Source organism: Sapajus apella, unplaced genomic scaffold (genome assembly GCF_009761245.1).
Source record: "Sapajus apella isolate SASKATOON/1434 unplaced genomic scaffold, GSC_monkey_1.0 scaffold6, whole genome shotgun sequence".
Classification (NCBI taxonomy): Eukaryota; Metazoa; Chordata; class Mammalia; order Primates; family Cebidae; genus Sapajus; species Sapajus apella.
Window position 1 is genome coordinate 18,095,502 of NW_022436946.1, and position 18,287 is coordinate 18,113,788.

Sequence of the window (18,287 nt, forward strand, 5' to 3'; positions counted from 1 at the left end):
AGAGCCTATAGCCTCTAAAACGAAAATCATTGTAAAGAGGGGGGAAAAAAATCCTTTTCGAATTTTTTAGGAATCCCTGCTGTTTGCCTCTTCAACTACCTACCTCCTAAAAAGGATGTATGTCAGTGGACAGTACAAGGCAAACTTATTCGAAAAAGAAATGATATAATAATTGCTGGTGTGTTTTTAAATGCTATGAATCAGGAGTGGTGCGAAGAGGATAGGGGAAAAAAATTCTATTTGGCGCTGGAAATACTGTGCTTTTTTTTTTTTTTTTTTTTTTTTTTTCTGTGAGCTGGAGTGTGCCAGCTTTTTCAGACAGAGGAATGTTGAGTGTCAAGGGGTCAGGATCAATCCGGTGTGAGTTGATGAGGCAGGAAGGTGGGGAGGAATGCGAGGAATGTCCCTGTTTGTGTAGGACTCCATTCAGCTCATTGGCGAGCCGCGGCCGCCTGAAGCGTATAAAAGTCTCGGGCCACCCGCCCCAGCCTCACACAACAACTCTTCCCCGCTGAGAGGAGGCAGCCAGTGCAACTCCACCCTCCAGCCCGACGGCAGCCGCCCCGGCCGACAGACAGCCCGAGACGACAGCCCGGCGCGTCCCGGTCCCCACCTCCGACCACCGCCAGAGCCCCGGGCCCCGCCGCCTGCGCCGCTCCCCGCTCGCCGCCGCCGCCGCGCACTCCGCTCCGCCCGCAGCGCACCAACCATGACCGCCGCCGGCGTGAGCCCCGTCCGCGTCGCCTTCGTGCTCCTCCTCGCCCTCTGCAGCCGGGTAAGCGCCGGGAGCCCCCGCCGCGGCCAGCGGCTGCCAGGGAGGGAGTCGGGGCCGGCCGGGGAGGGCGTGCTCGCCGCCGATCGAGCGCCGCTGACCGCCCCGTCCTCCCCGCAGCCGGCCGTCGGCCAGAACTGCAGCGGGCCGTGCCGGTGTCCGGCCGAGCCGGCGCCGCGCTGCCCGGCGGGCGTGAGCCTCGTGCTGGACGGCTGCGGCTGCTGTCGCGTCTGCGCCAAGCAGCTGGGCGAGCTGTGCACTGAGCGCGACCCCTGCGACCCGCACAAGGGCCTCTTCTGCGACTTCGGCTCCCCGGCCAACCGCAAGATCGGCGTGTGCACCGGTAAGAACCGCAGCCCCCGCCGCTGGGGGTCCGGCCGCCTCTTCCCTCACGTCCTCCCGCCCCCTGGAAAAAGAAACCGCTCCGACCGAGTTTCTTTCTCCGGCTGCTGCCAGCCCGCCCCCTGCAGCCCGGACCCCAGCTCGCATCCCGCACGCTCTTGATGCGACAGCGCCGCAATGCCTGACCTCTGCATCCCCCACCCCCTCTTCCTTTCCTCTTCTCCAGCCAAAGACGGTGCTCCCTGCATCTTCGGTGGCACCGTGTACCGGAGCGGAGAGTCCTTCCAGAGCAGCTGCAAGTACCAGTGCACGTGCCTGGATGGGGCGGTGGGCTGCATGCCCCTGTGCAGCATGGACGTTCGCCTGCCCAGCCCTGACTGCCCCTTCCCGAGGAGGGTCAAGCTGCCCGGGAAATGCTGCGAGGAGTGGGTGTGTGACGAGCCCAAGGACCAAACCGTGGTTGGGCCTGCCCTCGCCGGTGAGTTGAGTCTTCCTCTAAGTCAGGGTCCGGATTCTTTCCTGGGGAGGGAGTCCTAACTGTGCCAAGGGAACGAGGAAAACATCTTATTCAGGCGTTTTACCTGGTGTTTTTGTGATCTGCTCTCGCAGCTTACCGACTGGAAGACACGTTTGGCCCAGACCCAACTATGATTAGAGCCAACTGCCTGGTCCAGACCACAGAGTGGAGCGCCTGTTCCAAGACCTGTGGGATGGGCATCTCCACCCGGGTTACCAATGACAACGCCTCCTGTCGGCTGGAGAAGCAGAGCCGCCTCTGCATGGTCAGGCCTTGCGAAGCCGACCTGGAAGAGAACATTAAGGTACACGTGCTGCTCCTGTTAACTGTATTTCACAGGAAAAGCAGTGGCTAGGACCCAACTTGCCGCCCTTGTTAGTATAAGCCCTTTATCTCCAAAAATATCTAACCATTGAGCTGTTTTGCTGGAATGAGAGTTTGTGTAATAGCAACCATCAGTTTTCCACTACAAAATCTTCCACAGGGTTAATTCAAGACATTCCAAGAGAGGCCCTGTCTATTTTTGGACATAGCAAATGAGACTCAAACTTCCTCCCCTCAAAATATAAACAGAAGTCAGACAACAGAAGACTAAAACGCAGAGGGTTGAAGAAAGACACTCCTCTTGTAGAGTCATTGATTTTTTTCTCCCCTCTCTCTTTTCCCTTGTCTTCCTTAGAAGGGCAAAAAGTGCATCCGTACCCCGAAAATCTCCAAGCCTGTCAAGTTTGAGCTTTCTGGCTGCACCAGTGTGAAGACATACCGAGCTAAATTCTGCGGAGTATGCACTGACGGCAGATGCTGCACCCCCCACAGAACCACCACCCTGCCCGTGGAGTTCAAGTGCCCTGACGGCGAGGTCATGAAGAAGAACATGATGTTCATCAAGACCTGTGCCTGCCATTACAACTGTCCCGGAGACAATGACATCTTTGAGTCGCTGTACCACAGGAAGATGTACGGAGACATGGCGTGAAGCCAGAGAGTGAGAGACATTAACTCATTAGACTGGAACTTGAACTGATTCACATCTCATTTTCACGTAAAAATGATTTCAGTAGCACAGGTTATTTAAATCTGTTTTTCTAACAGGGGGAAAAATTCCCACCCAATTCAAAACTTTGTGCCATGCCAAACAAATAGCCTATCAACCCCAGACACTGGTTTGAAGAATGTTAAGACTTGACAGTGGACCTACATTAGTACACAGCACCAGAATGTATATTATAGGTGGGGCTTTAGTAGCAGTGGGAGGGTACCAGCAGAAGGTTAGTATCATCAGATAGCATCTTATATGAGAAATGTGCCTGCTATTTGAAGTGTAATTGAGAAGGAAAACTTTAGCATGCTCACTGACCTGCCTGTAGCTCCAGTGACAGCTAGGATGTGCATTCTCCAGCCATCAAGAGACTGAGTCAAGTTGTTCTTTAAGTCAGAACAGCAGATTCGGCTCTGACATTCTGATTCAAATGACACTGTTCAGGAATCGGAATCCTGTCGATTAGACTGGACAGCTTGTGGCAAGTGAATTTGCCTGTAACAAGCCAGATTTTTTAAAATTTATATTGTAAATATTGTGTGTGTGTGTGTGTATATATATATATATATATGTACAGTTATCTAAGTTAATTTAAAGTTGTTTGTGCCTTTTTATTTTTGTTTTTAATGCTTTGATATTTCAATGTTAGCCTCAATTTCTGAACACCATGGGTAGAATGTAAAGCTTGTCTGATCATTCGAAGCGTGAAATGGATACTTACATGGAAATTCTGCTCAGTTAGAATGACAGTCCGTCAAAACAGATTGTTTGCAAAGGCGAGGCATCAATGTCCTTGTAAGGCTGATTTCTGGGTAGGAAATGTGGTAGCCTCACTTTTAATGAATAAATGGCCTTTATTAAAAGCTGAGTGGCTCTATGTAGCTGATCAGTTTTTTCACCTGGAAGCATTTGTTTCTACTTTGACTATGACTGTTTTTCAGACAGTTTATTTGTTGAGAGTGTGACCAAAAGTTACATGTTTGCACCTTTCTAGTTGAAAATAAAGTATATATTTTTTCTATAAAGGGCGTGGTTATTCATTCATCCTTCTAAACATTTCTGAGTTTTCTGGAGCCTAAATGGGAAGTTCTTGTCATCATAAGAGAATTCACCAATAATTTTCTAAATATCTTTTATTATCCTATATATTAATACATTGATTATTCCATAGAATTTGTATGTAAACATAATTCACACTGAATCAAGTATCACAGACTTGCAGGCATACACACCACACTGACTTCACGGACATTTTCTTTTATCTTCACAGAACTTTATAGACACTTCAAATTCAGTTCTCTCTAGATTACTTCAGTCTCCATTAACCCTGTTGTATTACACTTGGTCCTTTTGACATTCAGTACCACCCTGGCCATTATAGGTTAATTTCCATCCCTTCACATCACAAGCTAGTCTACATGCCTTGCACGTGGAAAATGTTTAAATTTTTAAAAAATTTTATGCTCTAGGTCTATTTCTGAACTTCATTACCTTACTGTTACATCTGAAAATTATGAAATGAAATCCTTATTTAAATGGAGCTATTTCATAAGTCTTATTTTGTGTAATAATGTTTTCCGTTGCCGTGACAACCAATGACAAATAGATGGCATAAATAGAAAAGGGAGGATGAGCAAATCTTCCATTTATTAACATTAATAGAAATTTGTCTTAAAAGTAATTCCTCCATTTGCCCAAGTCTTTGGCTTTATCAGACCTCCAGATTAATGAATCCTACTTTACCAGGTGGTTTATACATGAGAAAATGGAATTGTTCAAGAAGCCTGGTGTGGAAACAATATTGTACTTACCCAGGTAGGTTTTTACTCTAGAGTGAAACAAAGTGAATGGTGAACAAAAGAAATAACACCAAAGGCAACTAGAATCTTCTCCAGATGAGGATAGCTGTGGATTCTAAGGGGAGAAAATGCAGACAGACTAACCTTTCCCAAGGTAATTAGCAATGTTGTAGTGCCAGTGTCATTCGGACAGGCAAAAATACACCTGAAAATAAAGACTAGCTCTACAAACAAATGTCCACACCACAAACCAAAGGGAAAACTTCCTGTGTTCAGAATGTGAAAAGAATTTCTGGTCAAAACACTGGGCTTTAAGGATACACCCACATCTGTATATAGCAATGCTGCCAGCAGTAGCACCTCACTTCCCCAAATGAATGCACACGTACACATACACATAGGCATGCACACAGAATACACTGTTAGTTCACATTTCCTTTCACTCCATTAATTCCTAACTGCAAAGATGAAGGGCCATGCATCATAAACAAGCCCGACTGTGCTGGATCAGAGCATTCTGGAAATACAGAAGTAGCAGGAAAAGCATAGATTCACATTTTCCAAATACCCACATAAAAATAAGAGTCACTAGATTGCAAAACAAAAATCCTACAAGCAATATTTATATGGAAATTCGATGGCAATGCACACTCTGACCCCTAAATATTGGGAGGGGGTGCCAAATCATCAACCATCATAAAACCAGCACTGTGTCAGCACGTGTGTGAGAAAAGCAGACACACAACAAGGTATCTGATGCTTCTGAGAACACCAGAGCTCTAAAACTGCCAGCAAGTATTCACTAGATATATAGTAAGCCGGGCTGAGAGCAGCTGTTGAACCTAGTAGGGGTTTGGCCTAGCACTCCAACAAAGCTTACAAGCCAGGGTTCCCTCCCAGGAGAGGAGCCTCACACTCCTGGCAGTGGAATCTAAATTGAGCAGGTCATCAGACACATGTTTCTCAAAAGAAGACACACAAATGGCCAACAAGTATATGAAAAAAATGCTCAACATCACTAATCACCAGGGAAATGCAAATCAAAACGACAACGAGCTATCACTTCACACCTGTTAGAATGACTGCTATCAAAAAGACAAAAGATAACACAATTGTCAGCGAAGATGTGGAGGGAAAAAACCCTTGTGCATTGTTGGTGGGAATGTAAATTAGTACAGCCATTACGAAAAAGAGAAAGTTCCACAAAAAATTAAGAATAGAATTACTATATGATCTAGCAATCCCACTACTGGGTACATAGGCAATGGAAAAGAAGTCAGCATGTTGAAAAGATATCTGCACCTCCATTTCATTGCAGCGCTATCCACAATAGCTAAGTTACGGAACCAACCAAAGTGTCCATCAACAGATGGGTGGATAAAGAATATGAGGTGGATATACACAATGGGATACTATTTATTAAAAAAGAAGGGAATCCCGTTATTTGTGACAAATTGATGAACCCAGAGTACGTTATGTTAAGTGAAATAAGCCAGGTTACAGATAGAGAAATATAGCACAATCTCACTCATATGTGGAATCAACTCATATGTTGACCTCAAAGAAGTAGAGTGTAGAATGGTGGTTACTAGAGTGTTGGGGTTGGGGAGGAAAGTTGGGGAGATTTTAGTCAAAAAACACAAAATTTCACTTAGACAGTAAGAATAAGTTCAAGAGATTTATTTTACAATGTGATGACTCAGTTAACAATACATTCCATTCTTGAAAAATGCTAAAAGAATGGTTGTAAAGTGTTCTCAGCACAAAAATGCTAACTATATGAGGTAATACGTATGTTAATTAGCTAGATTTGGTCATTCCACAATGTATATATACTTCAAAACATCATGTTTTACATGGCAAATTATGACTGTCGATATAAAATAAAATAAAAATTGACTGGGTCAGGGACAACGGAGACATGAAAGGATTCAGATTAAAGTGAGGAGGCAAACAGAGGTTCAAAATAGCAGAAAGTAAACTAATATTTTTAATAATACACGAAAACAATAAAAGAGGGAGTGCTCTGAATTTAGAAAATTAAACTAAATCTCCTTCCTCAGCAAACTTTAGTCAAACTAATTTTATATAAATTAGGAAAACAAAATTACTGAAGCCAAATCCCACAGTCACTATATTTAAAAAATAAAATGAAGAATAGAATAACATTTCTGCAGATAATAAAAAGTGTGAGAAATACATATCTACAAAACATGGCAAAATTATACCCCGATATTTCAAAAGAACATTAAGAAAATGATGCTGTACATAAATGATACTAACAGTAAGAAAATGACTAATGACATAAAATAGCAACATAAATCAGAATTAGCAAAACTTAAAAATAGAGTGTCAGGACTCAATGGAGATTTAGAAATAAAGGAACTATATCAAACTAGAAGGAACAAAGAGTGAATAAACTCTAACAGACAAGAAGAAAAAATGTTTAAATGTAAAAGAAGAAATAAAAATATTTCAACAAAAAGCAATAAATATTGTAGATAGGCAAAGAAAATCCAATATATGGAGGGCAGAAATACTTAAAGATGAAGAAAAAAACCTTAAAAGCTATAAGTCAAAAAGACTTTACTAGAATAAAAAAGTATTTGAAAGCACATATTGAAAGGGCATGCCACGTGCCTAATAAAATCAGCCAACACCCCATGCTGGTCAACATGGTGAAACCCTGTCTCTACTAAAAATACAAAAATTGGCTGGGCATGTTGGTATATACCTGTAATCCCAGCTACTTGGGAAGCTGAGGCAGGAGAATCACCTGAACCAGGGAGTCGGAGGTTGTGATGAGCCAAGATCCCACCACTGCACTTCAGCCTGGTGACAGAGAAAGACTCTGTCTCAAAAACAACAACAACAACAACAACAAAAACCCACAACAATCAACCAACACCAAAACACATTCTAGTAAAACTGCTGAAATTTAAAGAAAAAGGAAAAGCTATTTGAACACGAAGACAAAAAACACAAGCCTATAAATTAAAAAAGCATGAGCTCATTATTAGATTTTTTACAGCAATACTTTATGCCAGAAAAAAATGGAATAACTTATTTAAGATACTTAAGGAAATAAAATGAGAGTCAAGAAATTTTTATCCACTAAAACTGACTTTCAAGAATGAAGGACACAGACAAACTGTTAAAAACATACGAGAACTCAGGGCATATTGTTCCTATGAGCCTTTCCAGAGGAACCTTCTAGCAAACAAGCTCAAAGAGAAATAAGGACTCACATTCCACACCTAACAGCCCCAGAATAATAATATTAATACCACCACTATCACTAAAAGCAGTTTTTTGTTGTTGTTGTTTTTTTTTTGGAGGGAGAGGCATATGCTATCTCCATTCTCTCTTCCACTTTTTATGATTGTACTCTATGCTGTCAGAGCAGATATCCTAATTAACATAAGGACTGATAGTGAGAATTGAATATAGCTCACCTTTAGAGCTAAGACTGAATGAAGGTTAAAAAGTATACAGTGCAAAAAGTAGACCATCTCTGCATATTTATTTGCATATATATTTATTTGCATATATATTGGATAATAAGGAAGTTAACAAATGCCATTAAGATCACATCAAAAGGACTAGGGAAACAAATTGAAGCCAGGCACAAAAGCAAACAGAGCAGGGATATCTGCTCTGACAGCATAGAGTACAACCATAAAAAGTGGAAGACAGAATGGAGATAGCATTTGCCTCCCCCACAAAAAAAATTTAACTGCTTTTAGTGATAGTGGTGGTGTTAATATTGTTATTCTGGAACTGTTAGGTGTGGAATGTGTAAGAAAGCAAATTAGCCATCATGAATATTCTATCCCCAGTGTTCTTGACTACTGGAATTCTCAGTGAGAAAGTCAGGAATTAGAAATATAATGGAAAACTGCTTAGTAAAGTTTGTAGTCTTGAAGTTGAACTGGAAATATAAGCACAAATTCATGAGGTATTTTCTCTTTTAAAAGGCATGTGAGCTCACACACACACACACACACACACACACACACACTTTTTTCCCTTACATCTGCCTACAGAAGAGCTTAGTTAGAATGACAACTCAAGACTGGTGAATATCCCTAGGCCCACATTTTACTCTTGAAATATTACATTCCCCTAAACACATTAGGACTTCTTGGAGAATGAATGATTCCAAGTCTGGGGCAAGAAATGTATAGGATAAATTCATTTATGCTTAGAACATCTTTTTGTATTAGATAATAAGGAAGTTTACAGATGTCATTAAGATCTTATCAAAAGGACTCCAGGGAAAAATTGAAGAGACTCCTACTAAAAATGACACAATTGAGTTTTAATAAGAATGAGAAGGGCTTATTGACTAAGGCCTCATCAGGCCTATTGACTAAGCTTACATTCATTAGTTCATAATAACAGTTAAAGAAGAACAATTAATTGGTCACCTTCTGGGAGTGATAAGGAACTGATTCAGTATACACAAAATATAATTTTTTCTGATGACTTCAGTATCTTTTGTGTGTGTGTGTGTGTGTGTGTGTGTGTGTGTATTACACATCTCTCCGTGCCTCAGAAAAGACAGGCTGAATGTTTACCAACCCCTAACATCACCTAAAGATGGCTTCCATTAAAAAAATAAAATTTTTAATCAATAGTCAATAGTGCTCATCTTATTAGTTTAAAGTAATTAGTTTAAAGTAATTTTCTACTTCTTTTAAGAATTTTTTAACTTTTTCAAATTTTCTGAAAGAACATATATTATTTTATGAGATTTTTAAAAAACATTTCATCTCATTAAAAAATAGCAAAGAATATGTCAAAAAGTGTTCAAGTATTTTATTATTTTCAGTTAGATAAAACAATACGTAAACAAGTAAATGACTTAGCTATTCAAGTCACTGTATCTTAATTAGCTACACGCTAATGAGCATGCGTAACACACATAGAATCTCTAGGGAATACACATATTTATTTTATATTCAGTGTTTTCTTTTACTTCATTTCTCTAAGCCATAAATAAACTGGTGAATGATTTTCCTCTGTACCACTATTCTTTACCTCATGAATCATACTAATTATATATAGACTGTTTCTAAGACTAAGAATAAAACAAACAAAGTAAATTATATTCTTAAAATACTGTCAGATTCTAAACCTAAATATAGAATCCAAAGCAATAGACATGTAGACCCACCTTCTATATTCGATGTTTAAAAGATAGTCAAAGAGGAGTTAGTAACAAATGAGAAGCATTGGTGGGGCGCGGTGGCTCACACCTGTAATCCCAGCTCTTTGGGAGGCCAATGGGGGTGAATGTCGAGGTCAGGAGATGTAGACCATCCTGGCCAACATGGTAAAACCCTCTCTCTACTAAAATACAAAAAATTAGCAGGACGTGGTGGCGAGGGCCTGTAGTCCCAGCTACTTTGGAGACTGAGGCAGGAGAATTGCTTGGACCCGGGAGGCAGAGGTTGCAGGGAGCTGAAATTGTGCCACTGCACTCCAGCCTGGCCGCAGAGCAAGACTCTGTGTCAAAACAACAAAAACAAAAACACACAAAATTCTCAAAGCAGTTTCATCCATCCAAAAACTGAAAGTAAAAATCTGCATTGTATAAACAGAAAAATGGATAGAGTGTGGAATATTTATATAATGGAACTACATCAATTAAAAAGTGCATTTCCCCATGTTTCTTTGCCACATTTTGAAATGGACCTGCAAAGCTGTTTTTTGTGGGGGAAAATTTGCACCTCTAAAGAATCTCTATTAACAGAGCTAGATATTTTTCTTCCAGACTCTCCCAATCCTAAAGAGATTAACTAAAATCTGAATAGGAAACGTTTGTCACTTATTGTCTCTAAAGGCAGCCACTATAAGACTTCAAAAGAACTTGGGTCTCCACAATCTTTAACTTAACCTGAACATTCCCTTTCTATCTATCCCAGGTCTTTTTTTTTTTTTTTTTTTGAGACAAAGTCTTGCCCTGTCTCCCAGGCTGGAGTGCAGCCGCACGATATCCCACGATCTCGGCTCACTGCAAACTCCACTTCCTGGGTTCAAGCGATTCTCCTGCTTTGTCCTCCCCAGTAGCTGGGATTACAGGCATGCACCACCACGGCCGGCTAATTGCTTGTATTTGCTTGTATTTTTAGTGGAGACGGAGCTCAGGTGATCCGCCCACCTCAGCCTCCCAAAGTGCTGGGATTATAGGCATAAGCCACCGCGTCCGGCCCCTATCCCAGGTCTTTAGACAAACTCAACCAATTGTAAACCAGACAATGTTTAAATTCACCTATAACTTGGGAGTCCCCTATTCCGAACCCCCAATCTGGACCAAACCAATGTATATCTTAAATGCATTTGATGTCTCATGTTTCTCTCAAACGTATAAAACCAAGCTGATCCCTGACCACCTTGGGCACATGTTCTCAGGACCTTCTGAGGGCTGTGTCATGGGCCATAGTCACTCATATTTGGCTCAGAATAAATCTCTTTTAAAAAAGTGCTATTATGGTGAGTGAAAGGAGTCAGGCACAAAAGCATTCACACTGCATAATGTCATCTATATGAGATTGAAGAGAAAGCAAAACCGAATAGTGATAAAGTCAGGATAGTGGTTACTTTGGAGGTGACAGCATGAGAGAACTTGGCACACATTATTAAATGTATGTTATATATTTCAATTAAAAGTTTAAAAATTAAATAAATGTATTTAAGCACTTTTATTTTTTTACTTTATGTTCTGGAATACATGAGCAAAACGTGCAGATTTGTTACATAGGTATCCATGTACCATGGTGATTCGCTGCACCTATCAACCCTTCATCTAGGTTTTAAGCCCTGCATACATTAGGTGTTTGTCCTAATGTTCTCCCTCCCCTAGCCCTCTACCGCCTGACAGGCCCTGGTGTGTGGTGTTCCCTTCCCTGTGTCCATGTGTTCTCATTGTTCGATTCCCACTTATGAGTGAGAACATGCAGTGTTTGGTTTTCTGTTCCTGTCTTAGTCTGCTGAGAATGATAGCTTCCAGATTCATCCATGTCCCTGCAAAGGGCATGAACTCATCCTTTTTTATGGCTGTGTGGTATTCCATGATGTATATGTGCCACATTTTCTTCAGCAGTTTTAAAAAAGAATTTCGCCAAAATGTTAAAAGTGATTATCTAGGGGCTACTTTTTTCATCTTTATTGCATTTCATACTTTCCAAATTATTTTCAAAGAGTAGTTATTCCTTATAATTAGAAAAAAATGTATTTTAAAATATTTCAGATGACTTCCTGAAAAATAACACACAATGCACATAACAAGTTTCATTGTTACATGGGAGATGAGAAGGACTATTTAATGAGGGTAGAAACTCAAAGATAAAAGTACCTATAAGAAGAAATTCCCTCAAAATGTACAAATGTCTTAGGGGGTCACTGAATTTCCCTTTTAACATCAGATGTGTACTCATGTCAATTTTTATTTAAATCTGAGAGGATGGGTTGATCTCTTTCAACATTCACATTTGTATTAACTTATCAGCAGGCTTATTCATTAAGTCATAGTTCCAAAGTAAAACTAATGAATAGAAACTATTGAAACTATATATTTATGTACATATAATGGGATTCAATCAACATCATTTAATTATAGAGCGTGACAAGATTTTAAGGTTTCTGGTGTCCCATGAGGAAAATAACATCTCACTATGTATGTTCCACTTCAGCAATAGGGGTTATTAACACATTACATCATGTGTGTGTATACTTCAGCAGGATACTGACAGGCAAATAAACAGAAAATACCACTTTTTGGAAACAAAAACTGCTCTTATCCACTCTACCTTACCTAGTTAAAAAAATAATAATAATACAAAAACTAACAAAACCAAAAACTGGAGACACTAGTTCATGAAGTGTCCTGGAACAGGGCAGAAGAAGCCAAAAGAAGGGAGGAGATAGAACTTTCAGTCATTTTTACTCACATGTGAATAAATATTTTAAAGCAAATTCAGCTTTTTTTTTTTTAATTACTCTGCATAGACTCACTTTCATACAAGAAACTAGGTTTGATGAATGTTACTTAGGGCACCGAGGTCCCTTCCCTGCAAAAGCTGGGCTATGAATAAATACGGTAGTAATTACATTTTTAGTCCAAGATACAATAAAGACAAAGAGAATGATAATAAGGCCCACTAATCTAATTGATTGAGGACCATTTTGTATTCAGTACCTTGTATTTTCAAGTAACCTGCAGTCTATCATCATCTTTATAAAAATAATACCAAAAACGCGTAAAGTGTCCCAATTTAACTGCTGCTGTGCTCCGTGAAAAAGTTGGAATTTTGGAAACACAGACATGTAACACAAACCATATGTAATCCAAGAGTCAAAAAAGCAATTTGAATTAGGAAATTTTGATCAACATTTTGAACTTAAAAATCTTCATTCACGGCTAACAATGTTCTCCATTTTTCAATTCAATATATATTCTTGGGACTGAAGTCCTTTAAAATGGAAACACTTAGCATTAAAAAGGAAAAGATAAACTGTCATTTTTTTGGTTTTTAAAAAAATGTCCTTTCATGTCATTCCAGAGGGATTTATTTTTAAATGAGAATAGGACGAACTCCTTATTTTTCTCCCCAATCTGAATTCCTCCCTAGCTAAATTCTTTCTGATCTGTGTCATCCTTGTTCAGTATTTGTTATACCCTCTCTAGGGAGGTAGCATCAAGCTCTAAAAATGACATGAAACCCAAGGGCTTAGGAAATATTTTCTACAACATAAGACTGGGTTGTGGGTGTTTTTCACATTTTATTTATTTGTTTGTTTCTAACCTTTAATCATAATTTGGGCTGATGACTCCCGGTGTGAAGATTATTTTATGTTACCCATAATTTTAAACTCAGGGTTATTAGGCAAGCTTACATATTTATGTTAAGGAGCCCTGGGAGGTCTGGGCCAATTTCCAGGACTCTGTTTACATAGATGCCTCAATATCAATATCCGGATGTGGTTAGAGAAAGGAGGCATGTGGGGTGTTAGCCAATGCTAGGCTTCCCCTGCTTTTGCTATTTGGGGGAAGAAGTTGTGTGCTTTCTAGTGTGATCTTTGGGAGACAACTTCTAGGGAGGACAGGAGCTCTGCCTGAGCACTGGGAATGTACTTTCCTGTGTTTGGCCTTGGTGAATAGCAAAAGAAAGTGGGAAAGGCAACAAGGAATGGGACCCTGGATGACATGACACACACTCGTAGTTCACTCCTAAGACTTCTTGTTGGCATTCATCCTTTTTAGTTTAAGTCTGTCAATTTTATATCTGTGGTATTAGTCTTTCTGTTGCACTGTCCCTAACATGATAGTCTAGTGACCACCCATATGCAGAAGTGGTTCAGCTAATCGGAGTATATAGAGGACCCCCTTGATGAGAAAGCCATCACCAATCTTTCAAGCCTGAAATCCAGAATATCTGTCTATGGGACTCTTCCACCACAGGTATGTATAGCAGCTGATGGCGATAATAAAAAATTTTGATAAAACAGTGTGGCATTCTAACTGCCCCACAGGGCTTCATAAGGAGCCTACTGAGAGCTGGCTTGGGGGTATGGCTAGAAATCAAACGCTCCCTCTAGCTACTGAAGAAATCCAGACGTTTCGTAGAGAAGATGTTTTGGGATCGAAATCCTTCAAAGTTGAAGACTTTAGGATTCACTGAATGAGATTCTAGGGGAATGGAAGTCATTAATCACTTGGAGCAGCATTCACCAGCAGGCAGATCTGCTGGGAGGTGCTGCTGGTGGTAAGGACCCAAGCCAATAGGAGTGGCTGCTGGAAGCTGCTGCTATGGAAACCCGTGCTAACCGCTGTTGGAAGGAGCAACCAGTGGAAGCTGCCATGGCCAGGGGCAGCAGCCAAGAGGCTTTACTGGGAGACATCTGAAAGCACCACTGGGTGTATCTAAAAGAGTTCAGTCAGGGGATCATCTACTTGAAGAATCTTTAGGGTGGAGGATGTTGTTTTGGTTCTGTTGAAACATGCTTAGGTGAATCATCTTTGATTTTGGAGAATAAGAAAAAGACTATTGGTCTTATTACCCTCCACTCTAAGATAGCATCATAATTTCCCTCAAAACTAACTTCTGTGTGATCCTGCATTTCTATTACCAGCAGTACTAATCCACTTGTTACCCAGATAGAAACACTCCGTTGTCAATGAGTCCTCCATTTCCTCTTTCTTAGTTTTAATAATAGTTAGATTTTATTTCATTACAAATCTATCTTGAGGAAAATATAAGTTATAAAAGATCATAGACCCTTTTTCAATAAAGATAATTAATTGATTAATTCAAACACCTGTGGTATTGGGTTGGCATTAGTAGAACAAGTGGTCAAATTTTTAAAAAGCCAGTTTAAAATAGAGATTTAAGTCAAAAAGTCTACAGTTGGCCCTTGAAGAACACGGGTTTGAATTGCACAAATCCACTAATACATGAATTTTTTTCAGTAGTAGGTACACCAAGTGTGTGCACCTCTTCTGCTGCCTGTGCCACCCCAGGAAAGCAAGATCAACCCCTACTCTTCTCCCTTCTCCTCAGCCTGCCCATTGCGAAGACAGTGAGGATGAAGACCTTTATGATGATCCACTCCCATCTCATAAGTAATACATGTATTTTTTGTTTCATATAATTTTCTTAATAATGCTTTTTTTCATTTTATTTTCTTACTTTATTGTAAGAATTCAATGTCAGATACATATAACACACAAAATATGTGTTAATCTATTACTGCTTGTGTTATTGGTAAAGCTTCCAGTCGACAATCAGCTTGTCATAGTTAATTTTATGGTGAGTCAAAATTTGTATGTGAATTTTTAACTGTGCAAGGGGTCAGCACTCCTCACCCCTGTATTTTTCAAGGATCAACTGCAATGCCATGTGGGGAGGGGGACTTTGCAATAGAGAGAATACTCTAATTACAGGAGTGGCAAAGTCTAAAGTTCAAACAGAAAAAGGCCTTTCTTTTATAAGGAGAAGTAAATAGGGCTAGCAGGAAGTTTGTGGGAGAGTGGAGCAAGTGAATGGGGTGAAGCAGATGGCATGAGCGCGGCATTTTGACAGTAAATTTTTATTCTCTTTGGTAACTAGATTCTTGAAGTGAGCCATTGAGAAGATATTCTGTACCTAGCACTTGCTCAAAAGCTCGGGTATAAGATAAAGTTCTGGGGCTTGTGGCGAGAAGCCTTACTAACATTTGGTCAAGCCAAGTCAAGGTAAGTAATAAGCAATTGTGAGGGCTTGGTTTTAATATATGTATACATATACACAGAAATAAATATAGAATGTGTTTATATACACAAGTAGCTGTATGCGCATTTTCTAGCTCTGTCAACTGAGCTGTGATCAATCCTAGGAGCTGTGACATGCCCAGAACAATTAACATGTATAGAACCCAGATTTCAATAATGTCCAATAAAAGGAACTAGGGCTTTTTGGAAAAATGGCTGATTTCACAGCTCAGGCAGAGAAAACACAAGATAAAACTGCAAAAACTTGTGGCACCAGCAAGTAAGAAATTCTTGAAAAAAATATTGGTTTCATACTGAAAAGACAACTTGAAAGAGTTCCCAATAATTGAACCTGAGACAATTTAAGCAAAAAAAAAAAAAAAAAAAAAAAATAGCAATGACTCACAAGTATCAGAATAACTGCATTTCTCTTTCACCAACACACAAATATTTGAACTACAATTTAGAGATTGATTTATATAAAAAGTGCTCCCAGAAGCAGTCATGGGCCCCCTGTCCCTCCACCCACACATGTTTTGTGGAGTTTTATCTCCCAAAATTGTGGGAAAAAATTTCTTTGCACTTCCAGTAGTAAGAGGAGGAAAGTAACCATTTTGAAATACATCTGAGAACCCTTTTTTGCAGGTCCTACCCACTGCAGAAAGTATTTTACTAGAGCTTAACCTACGGGTGTTTTGTCAGAGCCTAACCTATTTTACGTGGGTTTCTTACAGACAATAATTAGTTGGGTCTTGGTTTTTTGTTTGTTTGTTTTTGAGACAGGGTCTTCCGATGTTGCACAGGCTGGTCATAAACTCCTAAGCTCAGTATCCTCCCCGCTAAGTCTTCCAAGTAGCTGGGGCTACACAAGTGCACCGCCATGCCCGGTGTGTTTTTAATCTACTCTCACAAGCTCTGTCTTTTAATTGGCTTATTTAGACCACTGCCATCTAAAGTGATGATTGATACAGTTGGCTTAATATCTACCATATTTGTTTCTGTTTTCTACGTGTTGTCCTTGTTCTTTGTTTCATTTTATGTTCCACAGGGTTTTTGTCTTTTGTGGGATTAACTGAGCATTTTACATGATTGCATTTTCTCTCCTTTCTTAGCATATCAATTCTACTTTTTTTGTAAAACTTTTCTTAACGGTTGCCCTAGAATTTGCAATACACATTTACAACAAATCCAGGTTCACTTTCATATAACACTGTATGGCTTCATGGGTAGTACAAGTACTTTATAATAACAAGTAATCCGAATTCCTCCCTCCTTTCCCTTGTATCATTGTTGTCATTCATTTTACTTATACATAAACATGCATAAATACACACACACACACACACACACACACACACAAGAGATATACATAAACATACACAGCTGCTCTAAAATATAGAGTTTATTAGTTAAAAACTAGTCTCAGGCTGCAGTACCAACAGGGCAACTGGTGGGAGGAGATGCAAACAGTCTCTGGACGAACACACCCTCATCTCATACCCCAGCTCCTTCCTCTTCTACATCTAGTTCCTAAGTGTCGAAGGGAGCTCCTGGAAGGATAACAGAAGCAGGTTTCTCTTACATATCATATCGCATGTAACTGGGAAGGAAGGTATCCCTGGTTTCACTTGGGATGATACAGCTGCTGCTAACAGCTCCTATCAATGAGACTGTGTAAATGTTGGGTCTAGTTTCTTTGGGTTGGTGATCACTTTCCCCTTGCCTGCTCAATCATTGAGAAACCCTTCCCAGAGGGACAGACATGTCTCTCTTTAGCCCCACGATCCATCCAGATAGCCAAGCCTAAGTGTGGCTTCCTAAGGAGGGCCAATCACTGGTTAGTCCTATCACCCCTGCCCTTGCTCTAACCCCTCATGAGCTTCAGTAAGCAGTGGATACTGAAGTCTTCTTTCCTACTTCTCAGCTTCCTAAAGTGAGACTGAACTGGGCTTTCCCCATCTCATTCCGAGCACGAGGTCCCTTCGCACCCTGATGAGGGAAGTTATCACTGCTGGCTCTCTTCAGAAATTTTTATCACTCTCTTCAGAAATTTTTAGACAACAAGCAACTGCCAATCTTTATTCACATATTCACGTAACTGCAAACTCAGAGAATCTCTTCCAAATCATCTCCAACTTTCCATTTCCATAATGGAAATTTTGGACATACCTTTTATGCAAAAACCAAACTGGACTTACTCATATTTCCTAAATAGTTTCCACATTTAACTTCACTTAGTCTCTCTGTCTGAAAAATTATTCCCTTGATCTTTTCATAATGTACGTGTGTATGTGTGTGTGTGTATATATGTGTGTGTACATATATATATATATAAGCACATATACATTTACATATAAGTCAACTTTACCCATCCTTTAAAGCCCTTCTCAGAAGTCACTTCCACGATTTTTGAATTCTACCCTGAATCCCATAACCTCCTAGTAGCCCTCTTTCCTTTAAGATGCTCTAACAAATACTGTTTATAACTTTATTTTATCATTTATATCAGTTTCACTCATATTCTAGTTGTTGGCTTTCCATAGTAGCCAATAGACAAATGTGGC

The 18,287-nt window shown here is 40.1% G+C and overlaps 1 protein-coding gene across 1 annotated transcript; it reads left to right on the plus strand.

Annotated features, from left to right (window-relative positions):
• Positions 1 to 429: 429 nt before the first annotated feature.
• Positions 430 to 3,695, plus strand: CCN2 (cellular communication network factor 2). The gene is made up of 5 exons (XM_032274760.1): positions 430 to 775; positions 893 to 1,115; positions 1,341 to 1,592; positions 1,724 to 1,935; positions 2,311 to 3,695. Exons 1-5 carry the CDS (start codon positions 710 to 712, stop codon positions 2,605 to 2,607), a joined length of 1,050 nt encoding a protein of 349 aa, XP_032130651.1. The 5' UTR covers positions 430 to 709; the 3' UTR covers positions 2,608 to 3,695.
• The last annotated feature ends 14,592 nt before the right edge of the window (positions 3,696 to 18,287 follow it).

Excerpts from the sequence above, each read along its gene's own strand:
- CCN2 (XM_032274760.1), top strand. The coding sequence starts at position 710 with ATGACCGCCGCCGGCGTGAGCCCCGTCCGCGTCGCCTTCGTGCTCCTC. Across the intron at positions 776-892 it reads TCCTCGCCCTCTGCAGCCGG|CCGGCCGTCGGCCAGAACTG; the intron begins GTAAGCGCCGGG and ends TCCTCCCCGCAG. Across the intron at positions 1,116-1,340 it reads CAAGATCGGCGTGTGCACCG|CCAAAGACGGTGCTCCCTGC; the intron begins GTAAGAACCGCA and ends CCTCTTCTCCAG.